General features: G+C 33.8%; 1 protein-coding gene and 1 long non-coding RNA gene across 2 annotated transcripts; both read left to right on the forward strand.

Moving 5' to 3' along the window:
- The first annotated feature begins 3400 nt into the window (after window positions 1–3400).
- Window positions 3401–5801, forward strand: LOC105121246 (uncharacterized). The gene is made up of 3 exons (XR_841522.1): window positions 3401–3703; window positions 4106–4300; window positions 4735–5801. It is a non-coding gene; the product is annotated as an uncharacterized LOC105121246 (long non-coding RNA).
- A 6110-nt stretch (window positions 5802–11911) lies between these two features.
- Window positions 11912–13614, forward strand: LOC105121247 (uncharacterized). The gene is made up of 2 exons (XM_011019803.1): window positions 11912–12765; window positions 12876–13614. The coding sequence occupies exons 1-2, from the start codon at window positions 12180–12182 to the stop codon at window positions 12917–12919; spliced, it is 630 nt and encodes a 209-aa protein (XP_011018105.1). The 5' UTR covers window positions 11912–12179; the 3' UTR covers window positions 12920–13614.
- Window positions 13615–13625: the final 11 nt, after the last annotated feature.

Genomic DNA, 13625 nt, shown 5'->3' on the forward strand with positions numbered 1-13625 from the left:
TAGTCGGGGTGCTAATACCTTCCCTTTACGCAACCAGTCTCCGTACCCGATCTCTAAAGACCAGTTAGGGTTCCTAGTTACCAGAATACTAGGTGGCGACTCCCATTCAATGTTTTCACTGATAAGAGACAAGAATTCCTTGTCTCTTCATATCTTGCTAGAAATACACCACATCCCATCGTTAGCATGATTGGTGGATGATCGCCGCGATGTCGCACACGTGCGACACATATCAAGAAAAATATGTTCAACAACATTTTTAATATGGTCATGGACATTAAAAGAAAAACAAAAGAGTATATAAAAGCAAAAATGAATTTAACCTTGTATTGTGACCATGAGAATATAGAGTTGGTTAATGATGGGTTCGGTGTTGCAAATTCTAAATACACCATTGCATTGGACAAAAATACACAACTATTTATCTTTAAATGACTTAAGAGTCTATGATTTTCTAATTAATATGTTTTAAACATAGATATATTGGTGAATTTGGGGGAATTTAAATTATATAAAATGAAGAGTTATAATTACTATGTGTTTATGCAAACACTCATTTCAATTACTTATAAAGATTTATTGCCAAAAAGATATCAAATACACTTACAAAAATTAATCATCTAAAAATTAATCACCTTTTTAGATGTATTTTTTCAAACATGTTGCATATTTAAAATATAGAGCAACTTGAAAAGAACATTATCAAGATAATTTATAAAATTAAAATAATCTTCACTTCATTATTCGATTTAATTGAGTATTTACCTATTCATATAGTGTAAGAGGTAAAAGTTAGAGGTCTTATATAATATAAATAAATGTATCCATTTGAAATGTTAAAAATTATATATATCCTTAATAATTATCCATTGTCTTTTTTAAAATATCTAATTATTCATCTTCAATTACTTATATGCAAATATTTGTTCAGTCTAAATAAAAGGTTAAAAACAAAGTACATATTGAAGCTTTGATATACGAGACCTATATTTTTAAATAGACCTCAAGATTTGCCTCATATTATTTTGAGTCTCTTTTGAGAATAAGAATCAATTGTGTTCCAAAAAATGATGATGGTGATAAACTACATTCAAGTGAAAATTTGTTAATATTTTTACATCCCAGATGACCATTATTGAAGATTTATAACAAATATCAAACTCAAACAAGCATATAATTACATGTTATTTAGTTGTGATAAATTAACACCTTTTGTTTAGTAAGTAATGATAATGATGGTTAATTACCTTCGAGTGAAAATTTATTGATATTTTTGCATTCCAGATGATTATTATCAAAGATTTATGACAAATATCGAATTCTGATAAGCACATAATTATATAATATTATTTAGTTGTGATGATTTGATACCTTTTGTTGATTAAGTAAATTTATTCATCTTCAATTACTTATATGCAAATATTTGTTCAGTCTAAATAAAAGGTTAAAAACAAAGTACATATTGAAGCTTTGATATACGAGACCTATATTTTTAAATAGACCTCAAGATTTGCCTCATATTATTTTGAGTCTCTTTTGAGAATAAGAATCAATTGTGTTCCAAAAAATGATGATGGTGATAAACTACATTCAAGTGAAAATTTGTTAATATTTTTACATCCCAGATGACCATTATTGAAGATTTATAACAAATATCAAACTCAAACAAGCATATAATTACATGTTATTTAGTTGTGATAAATTAACACCTTTTGTTTAGTAAGTAATGATAATGATGGTTAATTACCTTCGAGTGAAAATTTATTGATATTTTTGCATTCCAGATGATTATTATCAAAGATTTATGACAAATATCGAATTCTGATAAGCACATAATTATATAATATTATTTAGTTGTGATGATTTGATACCTTTTGTTGATTAAGTAAATTTTATAATTATATATTTGTTTTAAAATTTTCTCTTATATTCTCTTATAAAATAACTTTAATTAACTTTCTTATTGGTAAAATTATCAATTATTATTATCTCAAAATTCAAATGTTAGTAAATCATAAAATTACCAATTACAAGATAAATAATTTACTAAGTGGTTTAAAACATTTGTAAGTATTTAATAATTTGTAAATCCTAAGTGTTGATTTAATTATGTTTTGTCTTTGACCGTTAATGGTTGTTAACTTTAACGAGATGCTAAACATAAGAGTAAATTCTATTAGAAACTTTGACACATCATTAATGCCAACAAAATTATCAAAGATATTTTTAAATTTTTAAATATTTTTTATTTCATCATTGATTGCATTGGCAATAAAAAGCTCAATTTTCGATGGAGTATTTCATCTCCGATTCTTTTAGCAATCCCTAAACCTTTTATAACTTTTTGATGAAATGGATGGTCTATCATTGATTTTGTTGGAAATGCATTTCAAGAAGTAGTGTTAAGAAATAAAATAAAATAGATTTATTATTAAGAAAGATATATAATAAGGCCCTAACAAGCAAGGAAAAATCCTAAAAAAAACCACTTGAGCTTCAAGCAATCAATAACTACATTTAGCCTTAGCAAGTAGAAAGAATGAATGTTAGTGTTAAAACATAAAATCTAAATTAAACTATCTAAAAGCTTGAAATTTAAAATAAACTAATTAATAAGTAATATCATATGTTTGAATTTAGTAAAATTATAAATATGAGTTAAGGTTTTGCTGAAAAAATAGATTACCAACTTTGAAACACCTTCTCTACTGTTTCTATGCAATTTTTGGGTTGTTTTTCTTCTTGCTCTATCACAAAAAACAATAAGGAATTGTTTTCATTTTTGCCATCATAAAAAGTAAAAGTTGTCACTATAAATAGCTAACAAACTTGCAAGTATAAAAAAAAACTCAAATATATAACAAATTGTTATTGATTTTAAAAAGATAGAAAAGAATGGTGATCATTTCAGTATTGAAATAAAAACAAAATATCTAAAATAAATAAAAGAGTTGTTTACTTGCAACAATTAGTTGAGATAATTGACAATTAAATTGACGAGTTTATCTACGGAATAGGGAATGGGGAATGTAAGTAGGTTGAGTTTTGCAAACAAATATGATAAAAGAATATAATGGTTATTTTGATTTGGTTATTATCAATTGTTATCTCTCTTTTTTTTATTAGTATTTTGTTGGTAAATAAAATAAAACTAAAATATGAGATTAGAAAAAACACTTTCAAGGTGCTTCACATGACCTCCCAATTTTGGTAGAACCCACCCTTTAAACCATAGTTTCAAATTAGCAATTTAACAATACTTTTATGATTAAAAAAATAAAATTCAAACACTGATAATTTAAAAAAAATAAAATATTGCCTTGTTCAGCTTATTATGTGATGCGGTCAGATTCATACTAATAGGACATTTAATCCCACGTGTCTCGCCAGCTACGAAATCCTTAATATCCGCAAAGACAGGTAGCTACTCTCATTACGTGCCACGTATTTCTTAACGATCCCAACCGCCAAAAGAAGCAAGGAAAGCCTTGTTTGTTGATTTTGCCTCGCTTTCTCTGCTCTCCGTTCTGAAGTGTTTCCTTTAAGACCACACACGCACACAGACCTCGGAAGAGAGTCTTGTTAGGAGTTCAAAACAAGAACATGTCAGCAAACCCATCAAAGATAACCAGAAAACAATATTTGGCTTTCAAGACTAACTGCTTCTCTTTCCAGCCTTCCCAAAAAAATCGTTGGCTTTGAGGTAAAATGTCTCTGTCTGTACTGTCTTTCTTTCTTTATTCTGTTTAGAATCTTTAATTGATTATATTAACATACATAGATGATAGATATCGATTCATCAGCTTGTGTTTTCTTTTTGTTTGTAACTGTGATTTGATTTCTGACGATTTGTCCGATTCTGCATTTATTTTTGTGCTTTATTTTTAGATGATTTGTTACAGGGTTTTTTTCCCAGTTAATTTTTCTTCTTTGCTTAGGTAAATGCTTTTATTTCTCTTCGTACTTACAACTTGCCATCATTACGCTCATGGTGACTTCTCTTTTACGTTTTTTGTGGGATTGGAGCCTCAGAATTTGAAAAGTTGATTATGTAATTTGGCCTAATTGAAAGAGTGATGAATTCTATGTTTGTTTCTGTTTTCAGAATTCCGAGTGGATCAAGTAGAGATGGAGAAGAGAGTGTAATTAGGTGTTCAAAAGAAGAGCAATCCCATTAAGAAAAACAAGAACAGGTTCCTCGAGAAAATTGTGGACTTCATGAAATTTGATTCTTACATGTTTTCTCCTTTCATCTCGACACCACATATTGCTTCAAAGACCAGCTCTTCGTCTACTACAGGTACTATCAGTTCCAGTCCTGTTTGATGTTTCAGTTTTTCTAGAAGGATGCTTGAACAACAATAGGCTTTTTATGTTACCAGCTTTGTCTATTTGATGTTTCAGTTTTCAAATAATTAGGTTTGAACTTCTCTTTTATTTCATTTTCTCTTGGGAGTGTTTGGATGTTCCTCTGGGAAATAAATTGTTTTTGTTTTTTTAATGCATGAGCTCTAGGCTGATAAGGCTTTCCTTCAAATTTCTATTCTTCTTAGATTCATATTGCTGGCTAGCAGGGGCTATTTATCTGTCAAAAGTTATTATATCAATGGAGCTGACCATTGAAAATTAGGGAGTTAACTTTATGTAGCACCTTAATCCTTGCATATTTTGAATTTTGTGATTATAATCCATTTTGCATTGGCTAATCGATAGCTTGCATTCTGCTCTCTTTAGCTCTAGCGTCAATGAACAAGTATTGGACGTTTCCTATTATTAAGAAATTTGATTGGAAGAGTAACAAGGTGGAATAGTATCAACAAATGAATGCATGATGTACCAACGTGTATATACAAGAGAGGTATCAAAGTATCTCCCAGTTATTCAGAGTGCTATCCCGTTTTTTTATTCCATCTGAGCTTCTCAATAAATCACAGCCTATATATGCAAATTGCTTGTCCAAGAACTTAGCTCATTTAACAACACTAAGGAGAGTTAAGGAGAGCAAATCATCCCAATCAATGGATTTTCCATTCAAAACCTTGGCATTCCTTGGCAACCGAATGGACCAAAATGGTGAAAGTAGAACCAAGAGCCACATTTTCTTGTGCATTTTCCCATGAGCATGCATACTCCACTGCTGAAATAGGCCATCCACTGTTCTAGACATCACCCACGAGCATCCCCACCAATTGAAAGATCTTGACCACAGCTGCAAGACCTGTTGGTAGTGAAGGAAAAGATGGGCCACCGTCTCCTGATACTCACCACAAATAGAGCAGAGTCTTGCTGGAAAATCAAGAACTCCAATGCGCCATAGATGCTCCCTTGTTTGAAGGTTCTCAAGTGCAGCTAATCATAGAAAAGCCTCCACTTTTGGAGAAGCTATTGACTTCCAAACGTCTTCAAATTGGTATTCTGATACAGAATTGATATGGACATGCAAGGTGGTTGTAGAGTGTTTGTGATTCACAATGACACTTTTATCACAGAATTATTTGAAGCAAAAGCTTAACCCATTTTTTTGTTTCTAATTTCATATCTCAAATCGATATATGCTAGTGTATGGTTCAAGTTACTCCAGCTTCCAGACCATGGAACATTATGGTGTTTGTTGCATGTTTTCTTTCATTTTATATCTGCTAGTGCAACTCCATATGGTTTTGCATTATGTTCAAATAACAACGCCCTTGAACAGTGATCATGCAGCCTCTTTTGCCTGCTTTATCTCTATAATTAGTACAAAGCTGTAAGAGTAGATGGATCATGTTAGTGATGTATGAACTTACTCAGATCATTCCAATTTTATCAGATGTCTCTAAGGGGACAGGGCTCTGCTCATATTTAACCACTGTACAACCTAAGAGGTGATCTATATCCATGAGCAGCTTAAATGCTGAATCATTGTTCATACTGCTGCTAACCGATAGTAAACCTGCAATGCCATTGACTTCTGTTGGGAAGTTCAAACGGCTGGCAACAAATTCTTTGTATGTTGGGAAAAATGAATCCCCAGCCTCAGGAAGACTTCACTGTTGCTAAACCTGTTGTTCACCATCTGAACTATTCGTGTAGGTTTATATGTGCTGGACTTTTTTTGTCTCTGCTCATGTAAATGGGTTCTGTATCTGCTCTGTTGTATCTGCTCTGGAAAAGACTTCATGGTTCAAAGTGCATTAATAAAAATAAAGTACTACGGGTTTCCCTAGCGTTGGTTCTTGTGCTTTATTTATTTGAATCAGTACTTAAAAGTATAGCACCCAATGCTTGCTCCTTTTACTATTGGCTGCTATTAGTTGTGAGTGACTGAATCAGATTATAGCTTTTGATAAGCTATTTCTTAGAAATTATGAGTTTGAAATTCGTTGGGTTTTTGTTTATAAATCCTTTGAATAACTTTTGGTAGCCATTAAAGAATTCCTTTCCTAAGGATGAAGGAGGTCAGATGATTTTTTTTCTTTTTTGGGAGAGGGGAGAACGGGGGTGGTTTGATTTTCAAGTTTTAAGAAGAGTTTGTAGAAGAGTTTTGAAGAGAGAATAAAAAGAATTCCTGTATTGTTTTTATACACTACATACATGTAGTTAATAACAAAATTCTAAAATTTAGAAATCAAATCATCTCCAACCATCCAATGATTGAGGGCTACGATTCTTACATTTATGCAAAAAAAGGTTGTAACATAAATTAATAGAAAAAACCAACTGTAATTGTTTTAATTGCTTTTAACATAAATATTCATCTATTTCTTTATTCTTCTCATTATAGCCTGCAAGATTTACTTGTGAGACTTTAAAAATAAGTAATCAGCTTAATTTGCAATAGTCTCTCCTAAATTACTTACTAGTTTAACTCCAAGTTTTAATCTTAGTTGCTTGAATTTGTCTTTAGACAATACTTCCATAAAGATGTCCGCGAGTTGTTAGTTGCTTTTGCAGAATTGCATATTTTTCATTCCCTATTGCGAAGCTTCTCTTCTGAAATGATACTTCTAGTTTATGTGTCTGGTTCTTTGATGAAAAACAAGATTATTTGCCATTGAAATTACTATCATGTTATCACATAACAGAGGTGTTACTTCAGCTTGTATTTGACCAAAATCATTAAGAACAAATCTTAACCAAATGGCCTGAGCTGTTACTTCAGATGCCGAGACATGCTCAGCTTTTGCAGTTGATACTGCCACTGTGTTTTGTTTCACAGAGGCCCAAGAGAATGCTCCAATTCCAAAACTGAATGCATAGCCAGAGGTGCTCTTGCTATCATTTTCACTTCCTGCCTAATCTGCATCACAGAATCCAATAAGAGTTACTGACTGATCTCTCACATATTCAATATCATAAATGAGAGTTCCCTACACATATCTTAGAACCCTTTTTGCAGCTTCCACATCAATTTTGGTAGGACCATTCATGAACCGTGATAGCAAGTTGGCAGCATACATTAGATCAGACCCTTGGTGCTTGCTTTAATTCATATAAAGTTTTTCTTAATTTATAGATTTTATGCCCTGTATCCTTTACTTCAAACCCCTTAAGCTACTCAACATACATATATTCTTCAAGCACACCATTTAGGAATGCTGAATTAACATCCAATTAGAATAACTTCCACCCCTTTTGTGTTGCAAGTGTAATAAGGGTTCAAATTGTATCTAATCTTGTTATTGGTGTAAAGGTTTCATTGTAATCAATTTCAGATTTCTGTGCATATCCTTTTGTTATAAGTTAAGCCTTATGTTTTTATACTATTCCATCAAGATGAAGTTTGGTTTTGTACTCCCATTTCACTCATATAACAAGTTTGTTGATCAATCTCTTCATCAATTCCTAAGTATTGTTCTTCTTTATCATTTTCAATTCTTCCTTTATGGCTTCTTGCTAGGCTTTATCTCTAGCTGCTTCTTGATAATTCTCAAGTTCTATGATGCACATGTGACACCTTGCATATGTATCTTCCAAGGTTTTTAATTTTACTTGAGTAGAGCTAGGTGTGAATTGTTGATTGCTATCACTACCAATGTTCTAAGCTAACTCGCCAACTGTGGAGTTTAGATGGGAACATCCAACATTATTAGGTTGGGTTGCAATATACTGTTCTTTAGAGTTTTCACCTTCAACTTCATCTCCTTTAAGGTTGAGAGGCATTGACATTAGTTTTTTTTTATTTCTTCCCCAACTCCATGACTTATTATCATTGAAGATCACACTTCTTTAAAGAATAATTTTCTCAGATTTCAGATCATACACTTTATATCCCTTTTCACAGTTTCCATATCCCACAAAAACTCCCTTTCCAGCTTTGCTATCAAATTTTTGCCTCGGGGATGGTGGAACATGAGTGTAGTATATGCAACCAAACACCTTCAAATGCTTGACTCCTGGCTTCCTTCTTGTGAATGCTTTAAATGGATATTTTCTTATAACAGATGTTGTAAAACATCTGTTTTGAAGGTACACGGTTATACTCATAGTTCTGCCTAGAAAATCACTAGTATTTCTTTCTTAGTTAACATGGACCTCGCCATCTCACAAATTGTTATGTTTCTCCTCTTTTCAACTCTACTCTGTTGAGAAGAGTATGCAATTGTTTGTTGCCTCTCCATTCCTAGGTTTGCATAGAATTTTTGAAACTTATTTAAGGTATATTCACCATCTCTATCACTTCTTACTTTATATCCATTTCGCAATTCAACAAGGATTTTGAATTTCTTGAACACATTAAGTGTATTAGATTTATTTATGAAGAAGTATACGCAACACATTCTTGAGAAGTCGTCAATGAATGTGATGAAGTACCCGTTTCCCCCAATCGATTCGTTCTGCATTGGTCCATACAGTTTGTGTGTATTTGCTTAAATGGATAGCTTGCTCTCCATGTTTATTCTTTATCAAATTTTTTCCTGTGATGTTTTCTTGAAACATAACTTGCATACACATACTCCACTTCTGTCAACATAAAAAGTTCACATACCATCTCCATCTGTTGCATCTTCTTCATGCTAGCAAAATTCAAATGTCCCAATCTTCTATGTTATATCCAGGAATCTTTAATCACATACGCTTTCCTTGTTGCAGGTGTTATGGATTCATCATCAAATATCACTGCTTTGTTACCCTTAAAAAGGATATAATATCCATGCTTCATCATTTAACCTATACTCAATAAGTTTTCATCCAATCCTGGAACAAGTAGCACTTTTTTTATATATCTCTTCCCATGCTGAGTCTCCACCACCAGTATGTCTTTTCCAGTTGCTTGTACAAGATCTCCAGAGCCCATCTTAACTTTGCAAGTCACAGTTCTATCAATGTTGATTAGTTCAGATTCTTGAGATGTCATATGGTTGCTGCAAGCATTGTCCACGAACCATACATTTCTATCTTATAAACTTGCAAAATGACAAACATAGAACATAGTTTTTGTGGTTACTCCTTCTTCCTTTGCATAGTGGGTAATTGTTTGGTACTATGACTATTATAGTCCTTTGTAATATGGCCAAATCGATCGCAACTTTCACATTTTGGTTTTCCTTTGTGCCTGCATGATCCAAAATGATGCTTCTAGCAGATTTGACACGGTGGTTTTACACCTGCTTGACTACTCCCCCTAGTAGTTATTCCAGCTTGAGTTGTTATAGTTATTCAGGTTTCTGTTTGGAGTCTAATTTGATCCCCTTATGTCTTGTGATTGCCATTTTTGAGTGAATTTTTCTTGGAAGCCCTTATATGTACTATAGGCTTGGTTATTTTCAACCTTTAAGCTGCTAAAAGCTCTCTCTGTTCCTGTTAACTTGTCTCTTTCATCATGTAGATCCTTTTTCTTATCATAAACTTTGATAGATGCAATGACCTCTTCTACTCTTAGAACATCAAGGTCCTGTGTTTTTTCAATGATGGACACAATGGATTTATACTTTCTACATGGGCTTATTAGTATTTTTTGCACAATTCTAGTTTCAGATACATCTCCAAGTGATTTCAAATTATTCACAATTGCAAAAAAACTTAGCTAGGTAGCCATCTAAGCTTTCACCATCTGACATTCTCATGCACTCAAAGTATGCTCTAACTGCTTGAAGTTTCACAGTTCTTACCTTTTTATCTCCTCTGAACTCTCTGCTCACAATGTCCCAAGCTCCTTTTACAGTCTTCTCATTTCTAATGCGTGGGAAACGTTCATCAGTTAGTGCTCCTTGTATCAGTTAGTGCTCCTTGTATGAGGCTCAATGCCTTTGCATTCTTTATTTTATTTTCTCTTGAGGTAGTGGATGCTCTCAGTAAAGTTTGCTCAACTTTGCTATCTTCATTGCCAGATCCTTTTGCAACCTTAGGTGCTTGCTGAGGTTGACATACAGTTAATAATTGAATCCTAGAATTTAAGAATCAAATCATCTCCAACCATCCAATTATTGAGGGCTACGATTCTTATATTTATGCAAGAAACGGTTGTAACAGAAATTAATAGAAAAAATCAACTATAACTGTTTTTTAACTGTTTTTAACAACAATATTCTTCCATTTCTTTATTCTTCTCGTTATAGCCTGCAGGGTTTACTTTTAAAGCTTTAAAAACAAGTAATCAACTTAACTTTTATTGGGGGGGCTGCGACACATGTTTCATTAACTGAATAACATTTAGTTATCATAATGTGATGGTTCTAGTTTTTGCGTTGGTAGTTATATAAGTTTAAGCAACTTTGGTTTCAAGTGAAAGATACTTCAGTTTTGTTTGTACCATGGATTCGGTTTGATTTTCTTGCTGCATGGACCGGGTTTTGTTTGGCTTTATGCTTGTTTCTTACTTTATGCATTTATTTATTTTTCTTCTTTTATCCTTTCACTTTGGAGCATAGAAATCATTGATGCTGTTAAGGATTGTACTGAAAATTCTGAGCCTTATGATTTATTATGTCATTTCTGAGGTTGTTTTAATTTCAGGACATGCTAGGTACGTTAAAAAAAATTACTATAGAAGTTCCATTAACCACGAAGGATAATCAATCAACTGTTGAGACATAAAATGTAACAATAGAAGACCAATTCTCTGAGCTTCCTAAGAAATGCATTTCTGGCCAGCAGAAGTTTGTCCACAAGAAAACAGTGAAGCACATGGTATCCCAAAGTTGCCACTCTTCTCTGTCAGGTTATATATGCCACGTGCATTTTTCTTGTTATTTTTCTGGGTTTCAGCCTCTGCTCCCTCTAATTTAGAAAAAAATGAGGATAATTGGTCTTAAAGAACTGATTTTCAACACTATCCAGTTATAAAGGGCTTATATGCTGTTTCTTGTGTGAAGTTTTTAGAATAATATGGGCGGGACTGAAATTCAACTATAAGAGGTTATGCACATGAAACTATCTGGTGGGATGCAAGCATATACATTGTCTCTCAAAAGTAATTGGCAAAAGAATACAACGCATTTAACATCATAATATATGGCCAAGGCTAGTCGACATATTGTTTCTTGCATTTAACGCAATGACAAGAAAACATCATAATATACAACGCATTTATGAGGTCTACGATCATAGCTTTCCGGCCACAATAAATGCCACTGACAACACAGAACGGCTACATATCATTGTTGAAGATCTCTTTCCAGAAATAACGGCTCCAAGGACCCCCCACCACTGTTTCTCTCCTAACAAGCTTTCCCAAAATAAACTCCAAGCAGAACGGGGCCTTGTCTTATACGACGTAAATTCAGCAAGCCCACTGGAGCACCAAAACATGGCCTTCAAAAAAGACTTTTTCTCGCCACAACCTTATACCCCTGTCAGCAGTGATAATTCTTTAGAATCCCACTGCAAAGTCCAAGGCCCGCCTCTTACACCCAACCAACATCGGACCACAACAACCAAACAACCAAGACTAAAAAAAATATCCTCCACTGGGAGTCTCCTCTCCTTTCACTCTTCAGCAAGCATATCTTCTATAGACTCTTACATCAGGGTGAATAATAACCGTAACCTAAAGAAATCTGCAGCGGAGTCGTCTCATAATGAAGTCAATAAAATGATCCATTTGGGAGAAGCTTTGGGTCTTGGTAATTCAGCTCTCTTGGAAAAATTTTATGGGCTTATCATAAGACAGCTAGAAAATGAGAGGGAAGATTGGCAGAAACAATAATGAATAGTAAGTTTTCATCCCTGTCCTTGCAGATAGATCTTTTAATTCTATCATGAATATTCTTTCTTGGAATTCCTGTGGCTTGGGCATGATGAGGAAACGAAGAAGAATCATGAAATTAATATCAGAATATAAGATTGATATATGTTTCTTGCTGGAAACTAAGCTAGCTAATTGTTCAATTGGCTTTGTATCTCGTATTTGGAATCAAAATCATGTTAGTTGGTTTAGTAATGATGCTCAGGGATCAAAAGGAGGTCTGCTTGCTATGTGCAAAAACACTAACTTTGAAGTCTTTAATATTGAATATGGTCATGGTTGGATCGGTTTATATGGTAAACATGTTCATAGTGATTTTCATTACTTTGTTATTGGCATCTATGCTCCTTGTAACTATCTGGACAGACAAAAACTTTGGGATGATCTCATTCTTCTTAAGCACGCTTTTGAAGTTCCCTGGATAATAACAGGAGATTTTAATGAAACACTCTCTCAGAAAGACAAAAACAGTGGAATCTGTCATCCTGCAGGTTCAAATTCTTTTAGCAGATTTCTGCAGTCTTGTGAGCTCACTGAATACCCTTTAGCAGAAGGTCACTTTACTTGGTTCAGAGGAGGGTCCAAGAGCAAACTGGACCGTATGTTTGCAAACTCATCCTGCCATCTTCACTTCCCCAGTTTATCTCTTCGACGACTTCCAAGAGAGTTCTCGGATCATTGCCCTTTAATTCTATCTAGCTTCTTGCAGGACCATGGATGGCGTCCTTTTCGTTTCTTGGACTGTTGGACTGAGTACCCAAATTTTAAGCATATTATTGAAAACTTCTGGAATGATGCATGCTCCCTTCACCCTGGCCGCTTTAAATTTCTCAAAAAGCTCAATCATATTGCAGTCAGATTAAGGCAATGGAATAAGCTTGAATTTGGAAATCAAGAAGCTACCCTTCAACGAACCCTTTCAGCTATCAACATGCTAGAGGAAAAATGTGAAGCAGAAGGTATAACCGACCAAGAGTAGGAGCATTTAGACTTTTTGTTGAAAGACCGCTGGGTTCACAACAATCACATTGAATCTATTTGGAGGCAGAAATCAAGACAGATGTGGTGCAAATTGGGTGATAGAAATAACAAGTTCTTTCATTTGATTGCCAATTTCAGGAAGGCTAAATCATCTATCCTTAAAATCCACCATAATGGCAACACTTTTGATTCTCAGCAGGGTATTAAGCAGGCTGCTGTGGATTATTTCTCTGAGCTGTATGACTCCCCCTCTGGAAAAAAGCCGCAGTTAAATCCCTTGGGTTTCAAATGCCTCTCTAAAGAATCCTCTGAATGGCTGGAGCAGGAAATCACAATGGAAGAAGTGAAACGCAGTGTATGGGATTGTGATGGGTCAAAATGTCCTGGACCAGATGGTTTCAACTTCAAATTCTACAGATTAGCATGGGATTTCATTGCTCAAGACATCCTTGATATAGTCTTAAGCTTCTTCAGAACA

Source organism: Populus euphratica, unplaced genomic scaffold (assembly GCF_000495115.2).
Source record: "Populus euphratica unplaced genomic scaffold, PopEup_1.0 scaffold31.1, whole genome shotgun sequence".
Lineage (NCBI taxonomy): Eukaryota > Viridiplantae > Streptophyta > Magnoliopsida > Malpighiales > Salicaceae > Populus > Populus euphratica.

Bases quoted from the DNA above. Each gene is read 5' to 3' on its own strand.
- LOC105121247 (XM_011019803.1), top strand. From the start codon at position 12,180: ATGAATATTCTTTCTTGGAATTCCTGTGGCTTGGGCATGATGAGGAAA. The intron at 12,766-12,875 runs GTATGTTTGCAA...AGCTTCTTGCAG, and splicing joins GTCCAAGAGCAAACTGGACC to GACCATGGATGGCGTCCTTT.